Source organism: Schistocerca gregaria, chromosome 9, assembly GCF_023897955.1.
Source record: "Schistocerca gregaria isolate iqSchGreg1 chromosome 9, iqSchGreg1.2, whole genome shotgun sequence".
Taxonomy (NCBI): Eukaryota; Metazoa; Arthropoda; class Insecta; order Orthoptera; family Acrididae; genus Schistocerca; species Schistocerca gregaria.
This window is the reverse complement of record NC_064928.1, coordinates 145,048,470-145,071,100: the sequence shown is the minus strand read 5'-3', so window position 1 is coordinate 145,071,100 and position 22,631 is coordinate 145,048,470. Positions and strand designations below refer to the sequence as shown.

Genomic DNA, 22,631 nt, shown 5'->3' with positions numbered 1-22,631 from the left:
ATCGTAAGCGGCATCAATCCTGTTGAGAATCTCATTTGCAAATTCAGCATGTGTCAGCAAATCATTTGGTTGCAAGTCCTGCACGATTTGCAATTTGTAAGCATGCAACCTAAGCCTTTCATGAAGAATCTTCACCACACTTGCTTGCGGTATTTCAGGTTCATGTGATGCTTGACGAGTTGATTTAGACGGACTCCGTTGAAACGACTGCCGAACACGATCAACAGTTGCATCACTCACACGAGGCCTGCCACTTCGAGGACGGTCTTCAGCGCTGCGTGTTTCGTTAAACTTTTAACACCATCCCTTTATTGATTTAACGTCAGGAGGGCTGCGCCCATGAGAAGCCAGAAATTTACGCTGAACACTGATGGGCGATTTCGTTTCGTGAAACCACATAGCACTTTCTCCTACTTCGACGCCATTTCGCCAGCAACTAACGTGACCTAACAGAGCGCGTCGGTGTTGTGGAGCGCTAGAGCCGTCTATTGGTCGCAAAAACTAATGATACTAACCTATGTAACGACATCAAATGTAACTTATTATGTCAAGCGGTTATTCTGTTATAAATTTTTATAATCAGGGCAAGACTTTGTTCTGACACTGTATATGTTATGTTATATTGACCGGAGACCTAGAAACGACGGTGAGGTTCCGTCCCCGCCTTAGCCGCAGTGGTCCACAACCCCACGACGACTACCGCAGTCCACTTCACCCCTCCGCCGCCCCACACCGAATCCATGGTTACTGTGCGGTTCGGCCCCCGGTGGACCCCCAGGGAACGTCTCACACCAGACGAATGCAACCCCTACGTTTGCGTGATGGAGTAATGGTGGTGTACTCGTACGTGGAGAACTTGTTTGCGCAGCAATCGCCAACATAATGTAGCTGAGGCGGAATAAGGGGACCATCCTGCATTTGCCGAGGCAGACGGAAAACGCATGTCAGAGTACGGTGCAGCGAGTAAGTGTGCAGACGTCTTCAGACGTGCTAATGGTGACTGTGTGTTGAAAATGGCTCAAAGAACACATATTGATGACGTTATGAGGGGTAGACTTCTAGGGCGACTGGAGCCTGGTCAAAAAACAGCAGGTCGTAGTACTGACCCTCCAAGTGCCACAAAGTGCGATCTCAAGATTATGGCAACGAATCCAGCAGACAGAAAACGTGTCCAGGCGCTACAGTACGGGACGTCCACAGTGTACAACACCACAAGAAGACCGATATCTCACTATCAGTGCCCGCAGACGGCCACGGAGTACTGCAGGCAGCCTTGCTCGGGATCTTACCGCAGCCACTGGAACAGTAGTCTCCAGGCACACAGTCTACAGACGACTGAACAGACTTAGTTTATTCGCTCGGAGACCTGCAAGGTGCATTCGACAGACCCCTGGTCACGGAAGAGCCCCTAAAGCCTGTTATCAAGAACACACTACATGGTCATTGGAACATTGGTCCCAGGTTATGTTCACGAACGAGTCCAGGTATAGTCTGAACAGTGAGTCTCGCCGGCTTTTCATCTGGCGTGAACCAGGAACCAGACACCAACCCCTTAATGTACTTGAAAGGGACCTCTATGGCGGTCATGGTTTGATGGTGTCGGGTGGGATTATGATTGGTGCACGTACACCCCTGCATGTCTTTGATAGAGGAACTGTAATAGGTCAGCTGTATCGGGACGTCATTTTGCACCAGTATGTCCGCCTTTTCAGGGGTTCAGTGGGTCCCACCTTCCTCCTAATGCATGATAACGCACGGCCCCACCGACCTACCATTGTGGTGGAGTACCTTGAAATAGAATATATTGGGCGAATGGAGTGGCCTACCTGTTCTCCAGACCTAAACACCATCGAACACGTCTGGGATGCTCTCGGTCGACGTATTGCTGCACGTCTTCAAACCCCTACGACACTTCAAGAGCTCCGACAGGCACTGGTGCAGGAATGGGAGGCTATACCCCAGCAGCTGTTCGACCACCAGATCCAGAGTATGCCAACCCGTTGTGCGACCATATTGATGTCGGGGTACATGCGCAGGAAACAGTGGCGTTTTGTAGCACATGTGTTTCGGGACGGTCTTCTCAACTTATCACCAATACCGTGGACTTACAGATGTGTGTAGTGTGTGTTCCTTGTGTGCCTATGCTATTAGCGCCAGTTTTGTGTAGTGGCACGTTGTGTGGCACCACATTCTGCAATTATCTTTAATTTATGAGCATGAGTGAACATAGCCCACCGAATATACCTACAAAAATATATCATTGTACGTACAGTATCACATTTCAGGGGATAAGACATCAAATACTGATATGCGTGAAAAACTGCTGCTTCATGCTCGACATTTTAATTTACTATTTCTTTTCTGCTAACTCAGGCAACGGCCTTGCCGCAGTGGATACACCGGTTCCCGTGAGATCACCGAAGTTAAGTGCTGTCAGTGTGGTCGGCACTTGGATGGGTGACCATTCAGGCTGCCATGCGCCGTTGCCATTTTTAGGGGTGCACTCAGCCTCGTGAAGCCAATTGAGGAGCTACTCGACCGAATAGTAGCGGCTTCGGTCAAGAATACCATCGTAACGACTGGGAGAGCGGTGTGCTGACCCCACGCCCCTCCTATCCGCATCCTCCCCTGAGGATGACACGGTGGTAAGATGGTCCCGGTAGGCCACTCGTGGCCTGAAGACGGAGTGCTTTTTTACTGCTAACTCTGTTCGTGGCATATTTCGCAGACAGTATCCACATAAATGACTGAATGTTCCAACAGATGTACATCATTGTACGGCACATTATTCAGGAGATATAACGTCAAATATTGAGATGCAAGAAAATTGTGGCTTCATTTATCACATTTTAATTTGTTACTTCTTTCCTACTAAATCTGTTCACAACAAATTTCGTAGACAGTAGCCACATACAGCGATGGGCGTGCACTGAAGCGCCAAAGAAACTGGTACAGGCATGTGTATTCAAATACAGAAATATGTAAACAGACAGAATACGGCGTTGCGGTCGGCAACGCCTATACAACAAGTATATGGCACAGTTGTTAGATCGGTTACTGCTGTTACAGTGGTTGGTTATCAAGATTTGAGTTTGAACGTGGTGTCATTGTCGACTCACGAGCGATTGAACACAGTATCTCCTAGGTAGCGAGGAAGTTGTGATTTTTCCATACGACCATTTCACGAGTGTACAGTGATAATCAGGAATCCGGTAAAACATCAAATCTCCGACATCGCTGCGGGCGGAAAACGACCATGCGAGAACGGGACCAACGACGGCTGAAGAGAATCGTTCAACGTGACAGAAATGCAACCCTTCTGCAAATTGCTGCAGATTTCAATGCTGGGTCATCAACAAATGTCAGCGTGCGAACCATTCAACGATACATCATCGATATGCGCTTTCGGAGCCGAAGACCCTCTCGTGTACCCTTGATCACTGCACAACGCAAAGCTTTACGCCTCGCCTTGGCCCGTCAACACACATTGGACTGTTGATGACTGGAAACAGGTAGCCTGGTCGCAAGAGTCTCGTTCCAAATTGTATCGAGCGGATGGATGTGCACGAGTATGGAGACAACCTCATAAATCCATGGACCCTGCATGTCAGTAGGCGACTGTTCAAGCTAGTGGAGACTCTGTAATGGTGTAAGACGTGTGCAGTATGAGACGCCTGATACATATAGATACGACTCTAGCAGGTGACACTTATATAAGCGTCCTGTCTGATTGCCTCCATCCATTCAGGCCCATTATGCATTCCGATGGACGTGGGCAATTCCAGCAGGACAATGCGACATCCCACACAACCTGAACTGCTAGAGAGTGGCTCCAGGTACACTCGTCTGGGTTTAAACACTTCCGCTGGCCACCAAACTCCCCTGATACTAACATTATTGAGTATAACTCCACTCCCTCGTACTCTTATGGATTTATGGACAGCCCTGCAGGTTCATGGTGTCATTTCCCTCCAGCACTTCTTCAGATATTAATCTAGCCCATGTCACGTCGTGTTGGGGCACTTCTGCGTGCTGGCTATGGTCCTACACAACATTAAGTAGGTGTACCACTTTCTTTGGCTCTTCAGTGTACCTGCAAAATTATATCATTTTATAGCACATAGTACAGGAGATATGATGTCATAAACATTGCGATACGTGAAAACGAAACTGCACTGTCAAATTCGTTAGAGATACAGGTGAAATATGTGTACAGATACACGTGAAATACACTCCTGGAAATTGAAATAAGAACACCGTGAATTCATTGTCCCAGGAAGGGGAAACTTTATTGACACATTCCTGGGGTCAGATACATCACATGATCACACTGACAGAACCACAGGCACATAGACACAGGCAACAGAGCATGCACAATGTCGGCACTAGTACAGTGTATATCCACCTTTCGCAGCATTGCAGGCTGCTATTCTCCCATGGAGACGATCATAGAGATGCTGGATGTAGTCCTGTGGAACGGCTTGCCATGCCATTTCCACCTGACGCCTCAGTGGGACCAGCGTTCGTGCTGGACGTGCAGACCGCGTGAGACGACGCTTCATCCAGTCTCAAAATTGCTCAATGGGGGACAGATCCGGAGATCTTGCTGGCCAGGGTAGTTGACCTACACCTTCTAGAGCACGTTGGGTGGCACGGGATACATGCGGACGTGCATTGTCCTGTTGGAACAGCAAGTTCCCTTGCCGGTCTACGAATGGTAGAACGATGGGTTCGATGACGGTTTGGATGTACCGTGCACTATTCAGTGTCCCCTCGACGATCACCAGAGGTGTACGGCCAGTGTAGGAGATCGCTCCCCACACCATGATGCCGGGTGTTGGCCCTGTGTGCCTCGGTCGTATGCAGTCCTGATTGTGGCGCTCACCTGCACGGCGCCAAACACGCATACGACCATCATTGGCACCAAGGCAGAAGCGACTCTCATCGCTGAAGATGACACGTCTCCATTCGTCCCTCCATTCACGCCTGTCGCGACACCACTGGAGGCGCGCTGCACGATGTTGGGGCGTGAGCGGAAGACGGCCTAACGGTGTGCGGGACCGTAGCCCAGCTTCATGGAGACGGTTGCGAATGGTCCTCGCCGATACCCCAGGAGCAACAGTGTCCCTAATTTGCTGGGAAGTGGCGGTGCGGTCCCCTACGGCACTGCGTAGGATCCTACGGTCTTGGTGTGCATCCGTGCGTCTCTGCGGTCCGGCCCCAGCTCGACGGGCACGTGCATCTTCCGCCGACCACTGGCGACAACATCGATGTACTGTGGAGACCTCACGCCCCACGTGTTGAGCCATTCGGCGGTACGTCCACCCGGCCTCCCGCATGCCCACTATACGCCCTCGCTCAAAGTCCGTCAACTGCACATACGGTTCACGTCCACGCTGTCGCGGCATGCTACCAGTGTTAAAGACTGCGATGGAGCTCCGTATGCCACGGCAGACTGGCTGACACTGACGGCGGCGGTGCACAAATGCTGCGCAGCTAGCGCCATTCGACGGCCAACACCGCGGTTCCTGGTGTGTCCGCTGTGCCGTGCGTGTGATCATTGCTTGTACAGCCATCTCGCAGTGTCCGGAGCAAGTATGGTGGGTCTGACACACCGGTGTCAATGTGTTCTTTTTTCCATTTCCAGGAGTGTATGTTAAGTATATGTGAAATGTATACTTTACATGTTCGTACAAATGCAAAGCCACAGGTGGAAAGCTGATTTTAAACCCCTGCAATGATTTCAACGAGATTTGGTTTACGTATTAGTTACTATCAGGACAGAAGTACTGCAGTGTTAAGAAATGCCAGCCCCCTGTTGGAGTGAGGACGGTAACCTGGAGAGAGAAGGGGGGAGGAGATGGGCAGAGGGGGAAGAAGCAGATGGAGAGACGGGGAGGAGCCTTTGGACAGAGAGGGTGGGGAGGAGAAAAAGAACAGAGAGAGAGAGGGAGAAGAGATGGACAGAGAAAGGGGCAGGATGATGCGGTCAGGGAGAGGGGGAGATGGACTAATAGGAGATTAGAATAAATACGTACTCGAGCAACGGTGGGTATCCAGCTAGTTTAAAATTAACACGATTATTTAAAGAAGGTAGATTTCATCAGAGTGAATGAAGCGAATTGATAGTACAGGGAGCTTCATTCAGAAGGTCAATCAGTGGTCCTCAGTACTTCCTCAGAGTCTAGACTCGGACAATACGCTGAACAGTTTGTTCTGGTGCCCTGCAGTTGCAGGCTCGAGACTTCCGCTGTCCTCTTTTGTGCATCACAACATAGCACCTAGCTCGAACTGTTATTATCCTGTTTTCAGTCTCGTTCAATCACTTCTCTTCAGATCGAATCCTGGTAGGTTGGCAGCTGGATCTTGAACACCTTTTTGTTTTATTGTTGCAGCAGTCCATCTGTTGCAGCAGTCTTCTTTAATATCAAACTTCTGTATTATTCTATACATTGATAAGCCAGAACATTATGACCACAGACCTGCTATTGATATAAATCCGTCCAGGCGATAGCAGCACAACCTGGCAAGGAATGAATGCTAGTCAGACACACACAAGGTGCATTCAGTGGGCATGATGCCTGTGCGTAGAATGAGGAAGCCGCGCAATCTATCTGAGCTGACCAAGGGCAGATTGTGATGGCCCGGAAGCTCAGCATGAGCATTTCGAAAACTGCACGACTTGTTGGACGTTCGAGGAGAGCTGTGGTAAGTGTCTTCAACACGTGGTGAAACCAAAGCGAAACTACAACGGCTACCCCTCGTTACAGATGTCGGACGTCGTAGGCTGGGTAGACTGGTATAATAGGACAGGCGATGAACTGTGGTGGAAGTAACATCAGACTTTAGTGCTGCGCAGAGTACAGGTGTGGCTGAATACACAGGTACACGATGGGCGTCAACAGCTGACAAGACATGCATGACCCAACGTTAACACCGCATCAGCAACTACGACTGAAATGAGCACGTGACCATCGGCAATGGACGTCTGCACAGTGGCAGAGCGTTGCATGATCTGATGAATCCCGATATACTCTTCATCATGACGACAGAACAGTGCGAATCCGTCGTCTTCCATGGGAACATCTCCTGCAGGACGGGGACAAGCTGGCGCCCGCGCCAGTATGTTCTAAGGAACGTTCACATAGGCATCCATGTTTCCAGTGGAGCTCGTGAAAGACACCATTAAGGATAACGTGTACCGTACACTGGTTGCAGACCACGTACAACTCTTAAGGACGATCTTGTTTCCGACGGCAGTAGCATTCCTCAATAAGATTATGCGTCATGTCACAAGGCCAGGAGTGTGATGGAGTGGTTCGACGAACACAATTGATGTTCTGGGCCCTCAGCTCTAAAGATCTGAACCCAAGCGAACACATCTGGTATGTGATTGAACGTGGCGTTAGAGGTCATCGCCTACCCCTGCCCCGGAATTTACGAGAATTAGGAGACTCCTGTGTACAAATGTAGTACCAACTCCCTCCAGTGACCTACTAAGGCCTCATTGTTTCCATGGCACGACGCGCTGCCGCTGTTGTCCGCGCCGAAAAAAAATGGTTCAAATGGCTCTGAGCACTATGGGACTTAACATCTAAGGTCATCAGTCCCCTAGACTTAGAACTACTTAAACATAACTAACCTAAGGACATCACACACATCCATGGCCGAGGCAGGATTCGAACCTGTGACCGTAGCGGTCGCGCAGTTGCAGACTGAAGCGGCTAGAACCGCTCGGCCGCCGGGAATTGTGGCCGCGCGGTTCTAGGCGCTTCAGTCCCGAACCACGCTGCTGCTATGGTCGCAGGTTCGAATCCTGCCTCGGGCATGGATGTGCGTGATGTCCTTAGGTTAGTTAGGTTTAGGTAGTTCTAGGGGAATGATGACCTCAGTCCCATAGTGCTCAGAGCCATTTGAACCATTTGGATCGCTCGGTCACTGCCGCCGGCGTCCGTGCTGAAGGTGGACATAGCGACTATTAGGTAGGTGCTCATAATGTTCTGGCTGATCAGTGTAAATGTGTTGTGTCTGCTCTGTTGAACATCTCCGACGGAACCGACACCACATACAAATTACATAACTGTAAGATTGGCTGCTATGATATCGTCAGTGCAGAGGCACAATAGGCCCCGGTCCTCTTGGGGGAATATAGGAAACGCTGCGAGAAAATGAGTTAAAATGGGCAGGGACGCTACTTATTAGTATTAAATAAGCTGAGAATTTGAAATCGACCTGAAGCATTCTCGGATACACAAAGCGATTAAGGTGACCATGTAAAGTCGGGTATCCAGGTTCGAATCGCGGTCTGGCACAAATTTTCATCTTCCGCCAATGAATCATTTCAATGGCCTATTGCGGCTGTCGTTGGTACCTCTCTTGAAGTATTAAATAAACGTCTTGTTTCTTCCATTATCCCACAGTGGAAGGAATCGATTATTCTGGAGGATGGTCATTTAAGGTGGTATGAATGGAAGGTTTGGGGATACATTGGTTGATTGTTGGCATCGCAGTTTACGTGGTGGAATGTTACTTATTATGTGGAGCCAAGGCATTGATGTGGATTTTTGTGCACCTATAATAATCTACATCTACATCTACATGACTACTCTGCAATTCACATTTAAGTGCTTGGCAGAGGGTTCATCGAACCACAATCATACTATCTCTTTACTATTCCACTCCCGAACAGCGAGCGGGAAAAACGAACACCTAAACCTTGCTGTTCGAGCTCTGATTTCTCTTATTTTATTTTGATGATCATTCCTACCTATGTAGGTTGGGCTCAACAAAATATTTTCGCATTCGGAAGAGAAAGTTGGTGACTGAAATTTCGTAAAAAGGTCTCGCCGCGACGAAAAACCTCTATGCTGTAATGACTTCCATCCCAACTCGTGTATCATATCTGCCACACTCTCTCCCCTATATCGCGATAATACAAAACGAGCTGCCCTTTTTTGCACCCTTTCGATGTCCTCCGTCAATCCCACCTGGTAAGGATCCCACACCGCGCAGCAATATTCTAACAGAGGACGAACGAGTGTACTGTAAGCTGTCTCTTTAGTGGACTTGTTGCATCTTCTAAGTGTCCTGCCAATGAAACGCAACCTTTGGCTCGCCTTCCTGACAATATTATCTATGTGGTCCTTCCAACTGAAGTTGTTCGTAATTTTAACACCCAGGTACTTAGTTGAATTGACAGCCTTGAGAATTGTACTATTTATCGAGTAATCGAATTCCAACGGATTTCTTTTGGAACTCATGTGGATCATCTCACACTTTTCGTTATTTAGCGTCAACTGCCACCTGACACACCATACAGCAATCTTTTCTAAATCGCTTTGCAGCTGGCACTGGTCTTCGGATGACCTTACTAGACGGTAAATTACAGCATCATCTGCGAACAGTCTAAGAGAACTGCTCAGATTGTCACCCAGGTCATTTATATAGACCAGGAACAGTAGAGGTCCAAGGACGCTTCCCTGGGGAACACCTGATATCACTTCAGTTTTACTAGATGATTTGCCGTCTATTACTACGAACTGCGACCTTCCTGACAGGAAATCACGAATCCAGTCGCACAACTGAGACGATACCCCATAGCTCCGCAGCTTGATTAGAAGTCGCTTGTGAGGAACGGTGTCAAAAGCTTTCCGGAAATCTAGAAATACGGAATCAACTTGAGATCCCCTGTCGATAGCGGCCATTACTTCGTGCGAGTAAAGAGCTAGCTGCGTTGCACAAGAGCGATGTTTTCTGAAGCCATGCTGATTACGTGTCAATAGATCGTTCCCTTCGAGGTGATTCATAATGTTTGAATACAGCATATGCTCCAAAACGCTACTGCAAACCGACGTCAATGATATAGGTCTGTAGTTAAATGGATTACTCCTACTACCCTTCTTGAACACTGGTGCGACCTGCGCAATTTTCCAATCTGTAGGTACAGATCTATCGGTGAGCGAGCGGTTGTATATGAGTGCTAAGTAGGGAGCTATAGTATCAGCGTATTCTGAAAGGAACCTAATCGGTATACAATCTGGACCTGAAGACTTGCCCGTATCAAGCGATTTGAGTTGCTTCGCAACCCCTAAGGTATCTACTTCTAAGAGACTCATGCTAGCAGATGTTCGTGTTTCAAATTCTGGAATATTCCATTCGTCTTCCCTGGTGAAGGAATTTCGGAAAACTGCGTTCAATAACTCCGCTTTAGCGGCACAGTCGTCGATAACAGTACCATCGGCACTGCGCAGCGAAGGTATTGACTGCGTCTTGCCGCTTGTGTACTTTACATACGACCAGAATTTCTTCGGATTTTCTACCAAATTTCGAGACAATGTTTCGTTGTGGAACCTATTAAAGGCATCTCGCATCGAAGTACGTGCCAAATTTCGCGCGTCTGTAAATTTTAGTCCACCTTCGGGATTTCGCGTTCTTCTGAACTTCGCATGCTTTTTCCGTTGCCTCTGCAACAGCGTTCGGACCTTTTTTGTGTACCACGGGAGATCCGTTCCATCTCTGACCAATTTATGAGGTATGAATCTCTCAATTGCTGTTGCTACTATATCTTTGAATTTGAGCCACATCTCGTCTACATTCGCATAGTCAGTTGGGAAGGAATGTAAATTGTCTTTTAGGAAGGCTTCTAGTGGCACTTTATCCGCTTTTTTAAATAAAATTATTTTGCGTTTGTTTCTGATGGATTTGGAAGAAATGGTATTGAGCCTAGCTACAATGACCTTGTGATCACTAATCCCTGTATCAGTCATGATGCTCTCTATCAGCTCTGGATTGTTTGTGGCCAAGAGGTCAAGTGTGTTTTCGCAACCATTTACAATTCGCGTGGGTTCGTGGACTAACTGCTCGAAATAATTTTCGGAGAATGCATTTAGGACAATCTCGGAAGACGTTTTCTGCCTACCACCGGTTTTGAACAAGTATTTTTGCCAACATACCGAGGGTAGGTTGAAGTCCCCACCAACTATAACCGTATGAGTGGAGTATTTATTTGTTACGAGACTCAAACTTTCTCTGAAATGTTCCGCAGCTGTATCATCGGAGTCTGGGGGTCGGTAGAAGGAGCCAATTATTAACTTAATTCGGCTGTTAAGTATAACCTCCACCCACACCAATTCGCACAGAGTATCTACTTCGACTTCACTACAAGATAAACCACTACTGACAGACACAAACACTCCACCACCAATTCTGCCTAATCTATCTTTCCTGAACACCGTCTGAGACTTCGTAAAAATTTCTGCAGAACTTATTTCAGGCTTTAGCCAGCTTTCTGTACCTATAACGATATCAGCTTCTGTGCTTTCTATTAGCGCTTGAAGCTCAGGGACTTTTCCAGCGCAACTACAGCAATTTACAACTATAATTCCGACTGTTCCTTGATCCAAGCACGTCCTGTAATTTCCAAGCACCCTTTGACATTGCAGCCCATCCCGCACTTTCCCGAGGCCTTCTAACCTAAAAAACTGCCCAGTCCACGCCACACAGCCTCCGCTACCCGTGTAGCCGCCAGCTGAGTGTAGTGAACTCCTGACCTATTCAGCGGAACCCGAAACCCCACCACCCTAGGCGCAAGTCAAGGAATCTGCAGCCAATACGGTCGCAAAACAGTCTGAGCCTCTGATTCAGACCCTCCACCCGGCTCTGCACCAAAGGTCCGCAGTCGGTTCTGTCAACGATGCTGCAGATGGTGAGCTCTGCCTTCATCTCGTAAGCAAGACCGGCAGCCTTCACCAAATCAGATAGCCGCTGGAATCCAGAGAGAATTTCCTCAGATCCAAAGCGACACACGTCATTAGTGCCGACATGTGCCACCACCTGCAGCTGGCTGCACCCTGTGCTCTTCATGGCATCCGGAAGGACCCTTTCCACATCAGGAATGACTCCTCCCGGAATGCACACGGAGTGCACACTGGATTTCTTCCCCTCCTTAACCGCCGTATCCCTAAGGGGCCCCATTACGCGCCTAACATTGGAGCTCCCAACTACCAGTAAGCCCACCCTCTGCGATTGCCTGGACCTTGAAGGCTGAGAATGATCCTCTGAAACAGGACAGGCAGCTGCATCTGGCTCAGCCAGAGACAGTGCCTGAAACCGGTTTGTGAGACGAACCGGGGAGGCTTTCTGATCAGCCTCCGGGGACGCCTTTCGCTGCCTGCCACGCCTTGGAACGACCTCCCAATCAAGCACAGGCGAGGGCCCAGCCCCACTGCGGGCAGCAACCGGGGCAACCACAGCGGCAGACCGATCTGGGGAGCTCATTTATTCATTCATATGGATGTCAAGTTTCCTTGTACAAGCACTGTATTGCCATACTGGGACATAGTACTCAGCAACTGGGTATATTAGTGTCAAAGCTGCAGCCAGTTTCCTTATGAAGTTGTGCCTTTAGCTTGTAGCTATTGTTTTCCAAGTGTCTTCTGTACATTAAAGGCCGATCCAGTGTGACACCAAGCTATTCAGTCTGTAACTGTGTCTAATCATATGTCGACAGAAGTTCACTCTGTGCTGATAGTTTGCAGTTCTGTTGTTGAGCTGGAAAGTGGAGATTTCTGTCTTGTCTGTGTTTGATTTGAGTCTCCATGCTTTGTAATCTGTACTGAGAATTTCTAAGTCTCTAGGCATTTTTACTAATTCCTTACACATGCTTGTTTGCAGGCTACTGTATGGTCATTGACATGCAAAACGTTTTGCTGCTAGTGTTTGGCATGTCACTGTGTAGGTTGAAGAGCAAGGGTGCTAGGACTGATCCTTGAGGTAGCCTTTTTTTTTTACAGTAAATGACTTACAAAAAACCATGAGCTCGAGCCGTTGCCCACCCAAATGTGAACCAAGTGCCTCAACAGCACGCCAGCTCGTTCTGCCGTGGCCCTTGATGTCGGACATCCATCTTGTCACGGTCATTTCCTCCACTGCCGTCCTCCCAGCACACACGGCAGTACAGGAGACCTACAAGGGCCAGTCACGCCCCCCACATGTAATTACTGGCGGCAATCTATCATTTGCCAGCGGCAAGGCCGCGCCGTCTTCTCATAAGGAGGCACGCAGCTCCCGTAGCGATATTCTTCCCCAGCGTTCTGTGCGACCACCACCTGCAGCAGCCACCATGGACAAGGGGACCACCGCGGCGCTCACCGCCTCCCTGCTGATTGTGGTCGCCGCCGTTCACACGCAGGTGCTGTCTCTAGCTACACTCGTATCTTCTCCGCATTGCTGTTAAAGACAAGGCGCCTTTGCTGTTTCCGTAGCTGAGTGGTCAGAGTGTGTGTCTGCCATACAAAAGACTGGCATTCCATTCTGACTACTGCCAAGGATCGCAAATGGATTACCAGCACTTCTGACTTCTGGGAGAATCAGAGTTTGATTTCCTGATCCATCCATACAGATTTATGAAGTGGTATCAGAATTCCTCCAAAGGGGGTAGAGACTAGGAATCTGGATTGAGGAAGAGGGCATGCTAGGGTAGTCGGTGCATTCGTCCAAAGCCACTGCGCCGCGGGGGATCAGTGGTTAACGCTTCTACCTAGTGAGCCGGAGATTTGGGTTCGAATCCCAGCCATGGTAAAATTTTCATTCGTCACTTCAATCTGCTTATACAGGGAGCAGAAAAATTGTCACGAAATTTTAACCCTGAATAGCTGATGCCAATAGGAACCAAAATTACTAATGTTATGGAAGTCGACAACGCACCAATTTTAAACTGCAGAAACTTGGCGCCACGCGCTGCGATTGGTTGTGGGATTGCTCTGTTGCAGTTTGTCGTTTGACGGGCAGCGTTATGGTTGTCGGTTCACACATACAAACGTCCTTCGCCCCGTCACTGCCCCAACTTTATACTCACACGTGTCGAATAGGTCTTGCTGTTTGTCTCCACCTCACGTCAGAGGCATTGACAAGTAAGCTTCGCTTCGGGGTACACACACGTCACCTGCGATTTAGTCATTCATTAAGCATGCGGCACAGTATTCGTTTGAAGAACAACGAGATATGGTTTTTCTTTTTGGATTAGCCGACGGTAATGAGCAGGAAGCTCGACGGTTGTATGAGGAACGGTGCCCAGCAAGACTCCACCCACACCTGCAAACGTTTACAGCAGTTCACCGGCGACTTGGCGAAACAGGCTCGTTAGCGGGATATCATGGCGATGCTGGAAGACCTCGAACACGACGGGATGCAGCATTTCAAGAGACTTATCGAGGGCTTCGAGGAAGCACCTACAACAAGTAATCGAGCAATTGGACACGACATGGGGTCACTCATAGGTTAGTCTGGGAGATTCTGAGGGATGACGGCCAGCATCCACTTAGTTTCCACCCTGTTCAAGACCTAAATTCTGTGGCGGGCCATGAACACAGGCTAGTGTTTTGCCGGTTCTTTCTGCGACTTGCACAAGATCCTGACTTCCCCGCCATTGTGCTCTTTACCGACGAGTGCACCTTCCATTGGGATGGCCTGTACAACATTCGAAACGTTCATTACTGGGCAAGGGGAAGTCTTCAAGTCACGTACATCTACGGACACCAGGAACGATTTTCGCACAACATTTGGGCAGGAACTGTGGGTGACCATCTGATTGGGATGGTCCGTCTACCTCCTCGACTTACCGGGGCAAATTATCTTCACTTTTTGCAAGAGACTCTACTTGGCCTGCTGGAAGGTGTTCTCCTGGACATACGGCTACGCATGTGGTTGCAACACGATGGCGCGCCCGCACATATCAGTCTTGCTGTGCGCGGATATTTGGATGAACTCTCCGACGGCCGGGTTAATGCCAGAGGTGCTCGTAGGACACGGCCCCCGCGACCACCAGACCTCACGCCACCGGACTTTTTCCTGTGGGGATTCTTCAACTTTCTAGTTCCCCTACTAGGACGCGAACCACCTAGAAACAAAGAGTAATTAATGGATCGCATTCAACATGGCGCCAATCACATCAGGGTAATGCCAGGAATCTTTGAAAGAGTTGGACAGTCGCCAGTTCCAGCACCCAGCCCTAGCACCTAGCCCTAGCTACAAAAATGGCCCTTTCCACGGCCTACACAATTTGTAAAAGACTTTCTGTGCGCGAACTAACAGCTGTTGACGGGTTTGTTCCCGGTACGTCGTATCATGAAACTGCAACGGATGTGTCGAGACCCCCAGCAGATTCGCCCCTCAGAGTGGAAGGCTGGTGCACTACCACAGAGCGTGCGGGCCGCCTTGGATGCATCGCGATCTCAGGCAGGCAATGCATTGGAGGTCATTCGTTGTCCAGAGCATCCGGCAATAGGGCAATCCCGCTTCCAATCGGAGCGCGTGGCGCCAAGTTCATGTACTTTAAAAATGGTGCTTTGTCGGCCTACACAACATTAGTAATTTTGGTTCCTACAGGCATCAGCTATCCAGGGTTAAAATTTCATGACGCTATTTTTCTCAACCCTGTATACAGCGAGGTAAAGATGATTTAAAATGCAGACTGCAATAGCAAGAAAATCGTTTCTGAAAAACACAAATTTGTTTACATCTAAAATACATATAAGTGTTGGGAAGCCTTTTCAGATGGTATTTGTATAGAGTGCAGATTGGTAAGGAGGTGAAACGTGGGCGACAATCAATGAATACAATCAAATTTTTTATATATGGTTCTGCAGAAGAACGCTGAAGAGTAGATGGGTAGAGGAGCTGCTGTCTCGAATTAGGGGAAAAAAGAAATTTATGACATAACTTGGCTAAAATAAGCGATCAGGTGGTAGGACACAACTAGTGGTATCAAGGAATCGTCAGTTTCGTAATGGAAGGAAGTGTGTACGTGTGTACAGGGGGGTGAGGAGGTAGGGGGTGAGTGCAGATAGAGACCAAGGTTAAAGACTGTAAGCAGGTTCAAATGGATCAAGTGGATATAGTGTTGCAGGAGTTATTTACAGATGAAGAGGCTCGCACAGGATAGAGTAGGACGGAGAGCTCCACCAAAGCAGTGTTCGGACTGAAGACCACAACAACGACACGTTATTTAAAATTACTACGTCTTAACCTACATCTTACTCTGTACCATCACCTTCGAAGTACTCCCCTTGGAAGCGAATACACCCGCCCCAACGTTTCTGTCCCATATGAAATTCGTCCTGCAAGTCTTCCTTTGTTCAGATGCTTAGCACCGTCCGCGTTTACGCCCGAATCTCCTCTGCTGTATCAAACCTGCGTCTCTTCGGTTTGATTTTGATCTTGGGGAAAGAGTAAGAACCCATTACGAGCTTAGTGTGGTGAAAAGAGCGGGTGAGGAACATCTGGCATCTTGTTTCTATTCAATATTGTTCAATGTATGCAGTTGTATGCAGTACCCAGCTGTTCGCACTCCACTTCCGTCGTCGTTTCCCCCTCGCGTCCCCCATCAAACGTCTCACGTCATCGCGATAGAGCGCTTTATTGACTGCCTGACGAGGGGGAACAACTTCTTTATGAAAAATCCCGTCGCCGTCAAAAAAATCCGACCAACTAGGACTGAATTCAACTCATGACTTGCCGAACATTTTTGGCTAAGGAATGACTCCTTCACTGCGACGATGATTGCTTAGTTTCAGGATCGCACTCATAAACCTAATTGTTGAAACTAGTGACCATCTGTGAAAGAAAGCCTGTATTGTCTGGAAGCAGTTGTTTGAGGTCTTCTGGCCATCTTCAAACAGTTGTGGTCAAAACTTCGCCGCTATCCTTCCCATGTTCAACTCTTCTGACAGAATACTTCCACTTACCCTCAACGTGTCGCAGAGGTCTCGGACGGTGTGTCTACGAAGCTGCAGAATCAGATCCGTCACTTCCCGCACATCTACGCCAGTCGACGGGCGACCAGAACGATCATCACAAAGCAATGTTCGCTCGCCTTTTAAACCTTATACCTGTCCTCTGCGTCTGAGCTAAAGCGTTTCCTGCAAAAGCTTACATCGACAGTTTAACACGAGTTTTTACACAGACACGCTATTCTTTCAATTAGACATTGCAAACTGCAAGCTCACTTAAACAGCACATTGGAAACAGACTCACCAATACCAACCAGACCACTCAGCTCGCAGCCGCTAACCGCTCTGGTTCGGGAAAGATGTAGGGGGAGACACCTAGCAGTACTTTGGTCTGCTGGTCAACCATTTGCGCACACAAGAAACAGCTGGTGCCTATCGATGCTACCTCGTAGGTCTTCTATGGTTTCCTTAAATCGATTGAGGCGAATGCTTGAACGGTTCCTTAAAAAATGACACAGCCGTTTTACTTCTTCATCTTTCTCGTATCAAGGATGATCCCGTTCTGAGGGAACTCTAAATGATAATTTATCTGCCTAGCTTACGATGAACTTCAATAAGGTCCAGCAACGCAGTTGAGCCATTCGGTGGTAGCACAAACCCTCCCGTTTTCAAAAGCGATATGGACAGTATGTTGCAACAGTCCCTTATTATACAAGGTGTTACAAAAAGGTACGGCCAAACTTTCAGGGAACATTCCTCACACACAAAGAAAGAAAATATTTTATGTGGACATGTGTCCGGAAACGCTTACTTTCCATGTTAGAGCTCACTTTATTACTTCTCTTCAAATCACATTAATCATGGAATGGAAACACACGACAACAGAACGCACCAGCGTGCCTTCAAACAATTGGTTACAGGAAATGTTCTAAATGTCCTCCGTTAGCGAGGATACATGCATCCACCCTCTGTCGCATGGAATCCCTGGTGCGCTGATGCAGCCCTGGAGAATGGCGTATTGTATCACAGCCGTCCACAATACGAGCACGAAGACTCTCTACATTTGGTACCGGGGTTGCGTAGACAAGAGCTTTCAAATGCCCCCATAAATGAAAGTCAAGAGGGTTGAGGTCAGGAGAGCTTGGAGGCCATGGAATTGGTCCGCCTCTACCAATGCATCGGTCACCGTATCTGTTGTTGAGAAGCGTACGAACACTTCGACTGAAATGTGCAAGAGCTCCATCGTGCATGAACCACATGTTGTGTCGTACTTGTAAAGGCACACTTTCTAGCAGCACAGGTAGAGTATCCCGTATGAAATCATGATAACGTGCTCCATTGAGCGTAGGTGTAAGAAGATGGGGCCCAATCGAGACATCACCAACAATGCCTGCCCAAACGTTCACAGAAAATCTGTGTTGATGACGTAATTACACAATTGCGTGCGGATTCTCGTCAGCCCACACATGTTGATTATGAAAATTTACAATTTGATCACGTTGGAATGAAGCTTCATCCGTAAAGAAAACATTTGCACTGAAATGAGGATTGACACATTGTTGGATGAACCATTAGCAGAAATGCACCCGTGGAGGCCAACTAGCTGCTGATAGTGCCTGCACACGCTGTACACGGTACGGAAACAACTGGTTCTCCCGTAGCACTCTCCATACAGTGACGTCGTCAACGTTACCTTGTACAGCAGCAACTTCTTGACGCTGACATTAGGGTTATCGTCAACTGCACGAAGAACTACCTCGTCCATTGCAGGTGTCGTCGTCGTTCCAGGTCTTCCCCAGTCGCGAGTCATAGGCTGGAATGTTCTGTGCTCCCTCAGACGCCGATCAATTACTTCGAACGTCTTCCTGTCGGGACACCTTCGTTCTGGAAATCTGTCTCGATACAAACGTACCGCGCCACGGCTATTGCCCCGTGCTAATCCATACATCAAATGGGCATCTGCCAACTCCGCATTTGTAAACATTGCACTGACTGCAAAACCACGTTCGTGATGAACACTAACCTGTTGATGTTACATGCTGATGTGCTTGATGCTAGAACTGTAGAGCAATGAGTCGCATGTCAACACAAGCACCGAAGTCAACATTAGCTTCCTTCAATTGGGGCAACTGGCGGTGAATCGAGGAAGTACAGTACATACTGACGAAACTAAAATGAGCTCTATCATGGAAATTAAGCGTTTTCTGACACATGTCCACATAACATCTTTCCTTTATTTGTGTCTGAGGAATGTTTCCTGAAAGTTTGGCCGTACCTTTTTGTAACACCCTGTATAGGAATTGTATTCGCAACTGGTAATATGAATTTTAGGCAACATATTGTATGGAGATAAATAGTGATTAATTTACTTATAATGAATTATTCAAAATGATAGTCAAATCGCGTTATTTATTTTGCTCCCAACCGGTTTCATGTTCAGGGCAAGTTACACCATTTGGTCGCTCGCTGGAGTCGTCACCCTGCCTGTGCACGGTGCCCTGAAGATGACTCCATTGTGGGTTGAAACCGGTTGGCGGCAAAATAAGTAATGCGATTGTGACTGCCATTTTGAATAATTTATGCTAATATGAACCACCATCACTTGTATATTACAATGAAGACAGTGAAAATTTGTGCCGGACGGGCTCTCGAACATGGATTTCCCGCTTTACCCGACGCGGATCACTGCCAGACCCAAACTTCCGTACGTCGTCGTCCATATGTCACAACCTGCACTCGCTCGTTGCGTACACTGATCAGCCAAAATATTACGTCCACTGCCCACTGCGACGTTGGATGCTGTCCGGTGGCATTGCGGGCACGTGGCGTGGTAACAAAAGGATGTACGCGAAGCAGACACAGACGGTGCATAACCCTAGTGAAGATTTGGGCTGTAAATGGGAAAATCCATTGAGATATGATACTTCCACAACTGGCAGATTATTATAAAGCAGAGCCTGTGGACGGGTATTTCGAACAGGGCGAAATTATCTACTGTCGTGAGAATTTATGGAGAGAGGCAGCCGCTAAATGGTTGGTCATTCACAACTCTTCATAAAACTTGGTGTTCCTAGGCTTGTCTGCTCTGTAAAATTGGATAGCTGGTGATCTGAGCATCTCTGCTGAAAGAGCACAATGCCAGCGCATGCGCCACTGTTTTGGATCATATCATTTATCGTACATTGTTGAACGTGGAGCTCCGCAGTAGACGACCCAGGTGTTCACACGTTGACCGAACGACATTGTCAGTTAAAACGGCTGTGGACACTGGACCATCGGGAAACGTGTCGGCTCTTAGGGTGAGCCACATTTTTGTTACATTAGGTCGATGGTCGTCATCAGAAACGCCGTCATCGAGGTGAAAAAATGGTTCAAATGGGTCTGAGCAAAATGGGACTCAACATATGAGATCATCAGTCCCCTAGAACTTAGAACTACTTAAACCTAACTAACCTAAGGACATCACACACATCCATGCCCGAGGCAGGATTCGAACCAGGGATCGTAACGATCGCGCGATTCAATATTGAAGCGCCTGGAACCGATCGGTCACAGCGGCAGGTCCATCGAGGTGAACGGCGGCTTGAACCGCTACGGTCGCAGGTTCGAATCCTGCCTCGGGCATGGATGTGTGTGATATCCTTAGGTTAGTTAGGTTTAAGTAGTTCTAAGTTCTAGGGGACTGAAGACCTCAGATTTGAGTCCCATAGTGCTCAGAGCCATTTGAACCATTGGAACCATCTCTTCATGCTTGATATCTTGCCCGACGGCAATGTCACATTCAGCACTATAATTGTCCATGTCTCGGGCCAGAACACTGCTACAGTGGTTTGATGAACATTATAATGCACTGACGTTGATGTCTCGGCGACCAAATTCGTCTGATGTCAATCCTATGAACTCCATCTGGGTCTGTCCACAGTTCGTGGTCTAATGGCTAGCGTTGCTGCCTGGATCAAGGGGTCCTGGGTTCGATTCCCGCCCAGGTTGAGGATTTTCTCTGTGCGGGGACTGGGTGTTTGTCCTCATCATTTCGTCATCGTCATCATCATTCGTGACAGCGGCTAGACTGCACTGTGCAAAAAACTTGGACTGTATGAAAATTGGGTCTTTGTACGGGCGCTGATGACCGAGCAGTTGAGTGCCCCACAAACTAAACATCATCATCCATCTGGGTTGACATTTCGCGCTACCACGGGGTACCCGAATCAGCGGCTCTTTATTTACGCGAAGTACATTACCTGTGCGTAAACATCTAATGCCATATACCTCCACAAACCTATCAACAACCTATCTGGTCACTAATATGTAGAATCAGTGATGTATTTCCCTCCAAAGACGGACAAACAAGATATTAAGCAGGTGGTCATAATGTTTTGGCTCATCAGTACATATTACCGTCCAGGAAAGGCATATTTACTGAAAATCGAAGGCTTAGCATTGGAGAATAAATACTAAAAAGCAGTGCCCGTGTTATTAAGAAGTACGATGCATACATGTCCGAAGGAACTTTATATCACTCTTGTTAATAACGCAGGCACTGCTATTTCGTAGTTCCTTATAAAATAACGCGATATGACGTTACTGCCAAAGACTTGAAAATGCGACTGTTTATAGAGGTTCTCAACAAACGTTCGTAAACTTATGACCCAAAACACTATGAGTACTGCCCACAGTGAGACTGAAGGCCACCTGGTGACGCAGCTCACACGTGATGGGCAAGGAAAGTACGTAGACAGAGCACAGACGAATAGACACTCATTCTGGCAACGATACTGGTGGCAAACGAGAAAATCCACTGAGATAAACGACTTTTACAAAGGGCAGATTGTTGTAACCCAACACCTGGAAACTTGAACATCAGGAACGGAAAAGGGGTTGTTCGTGTGCGCCTGTCGTGAGCGTCTGTAGAAAGTAGTTGAAAGACAGTGAAACCTGTTGAAGGCGACAAGGTCTTGGGCTTCCACGCCTCATCACAGAAAGTGAAGGGCCGGAGGTTGTCTGCTTTGTAAAACAGGATAGGCGGCGGTCTGTCGCAGGCCTGTTGGTAGAGAGTACAATGCAGGCACAAGTGTTTTGGAGAACACTGTCCACAGCTAAACATGGGGCTCTGCAGCATTTGACCCCTAAATGTTATCATGTTGACCCAAAGCCATCGTCAGTTACGACGGCGGTGAAGTAGCTGACAGAGTACCTAAAGCAGTCTGCCAGGAAACCACTACGACAGTCGACTATAACGCCCTCCCCACAGGCTGACGTGTCGTGGGTATGGGTAACAAAGAGAGTGACGGCTGAGTGTGAAAATGAACAACAACAAGCTGCAGTCGATCGAACCGACTATTGGATCATGGTGCACATCTTTCCGAACTCAAAAAAGGGACAAAGTGGTCTTCATTTGCATTAGTATCGGACACTGCCCAATGATCTCTTGTGGCAAGAAGATCCTCCAAAAAGCAGTATTTGTGGCGTCACATTCACTGTACATTTTGTTTTAACGTCATTTGTTTTGAAGTCTAATAGGATAAAAACCTTTGGTCCGCCGAGGGACGTATCCTCAGTTGTAGGCGATGATGAGACAACAGCAAGAAAACTGTTTACATTTTGTGCACCATTAGGACTCCTACCCAATTAAATTGGAAGGTGTTTTTGGGTGGTTGGTTCATCGTATCAGTTCCACGATCATCCAGACACCTTTATGCCATCCACTGTTTTAATAATGTTGCTAATGTGTGACAACGGAATGAACAGAATTACTGGAGAATGTATGAAAATTTTTTTGTGACTGTGGCCGTATATTTATGGCCTTTGCTTTTCGTTTTAATAACAGTGACTACTCATAACACAGTCCAACGATCATGAGCTAGGACGCTGATGGACACAATATCATCGGGACTGAACAATGAA

The 22,631-nt window shown here is 47.8% G+C and overlaps 1 protein-coding gene across 1 annotated transcript in view; it reads left to right on the top strand.

Annotated features, from left to right (window-relative positions):
• Positions 1 to 13,075: 13,075 nt before the first annotated feature.
• LOC126291867 (general odorant-binding protein 72-like) overlaps positions 13,076 to 22,631 on the top strand; it is a 63,757-nt gene continuing 54,201 nt past the window's right edge. Inside the window, exon 1 of the mRNA XM_049985588.1 lies at positions 13,076 to 13,189. Within this exon, the coding sequence (XP_049841545.1) occupies positions 13,121 to 13,189 (69 nt within the window). The 5' untranslated portion in view covers positions 13,076 to 13,120. The remainder of the gene's footprint in view (positions 13,190 to 22,631) is intronic.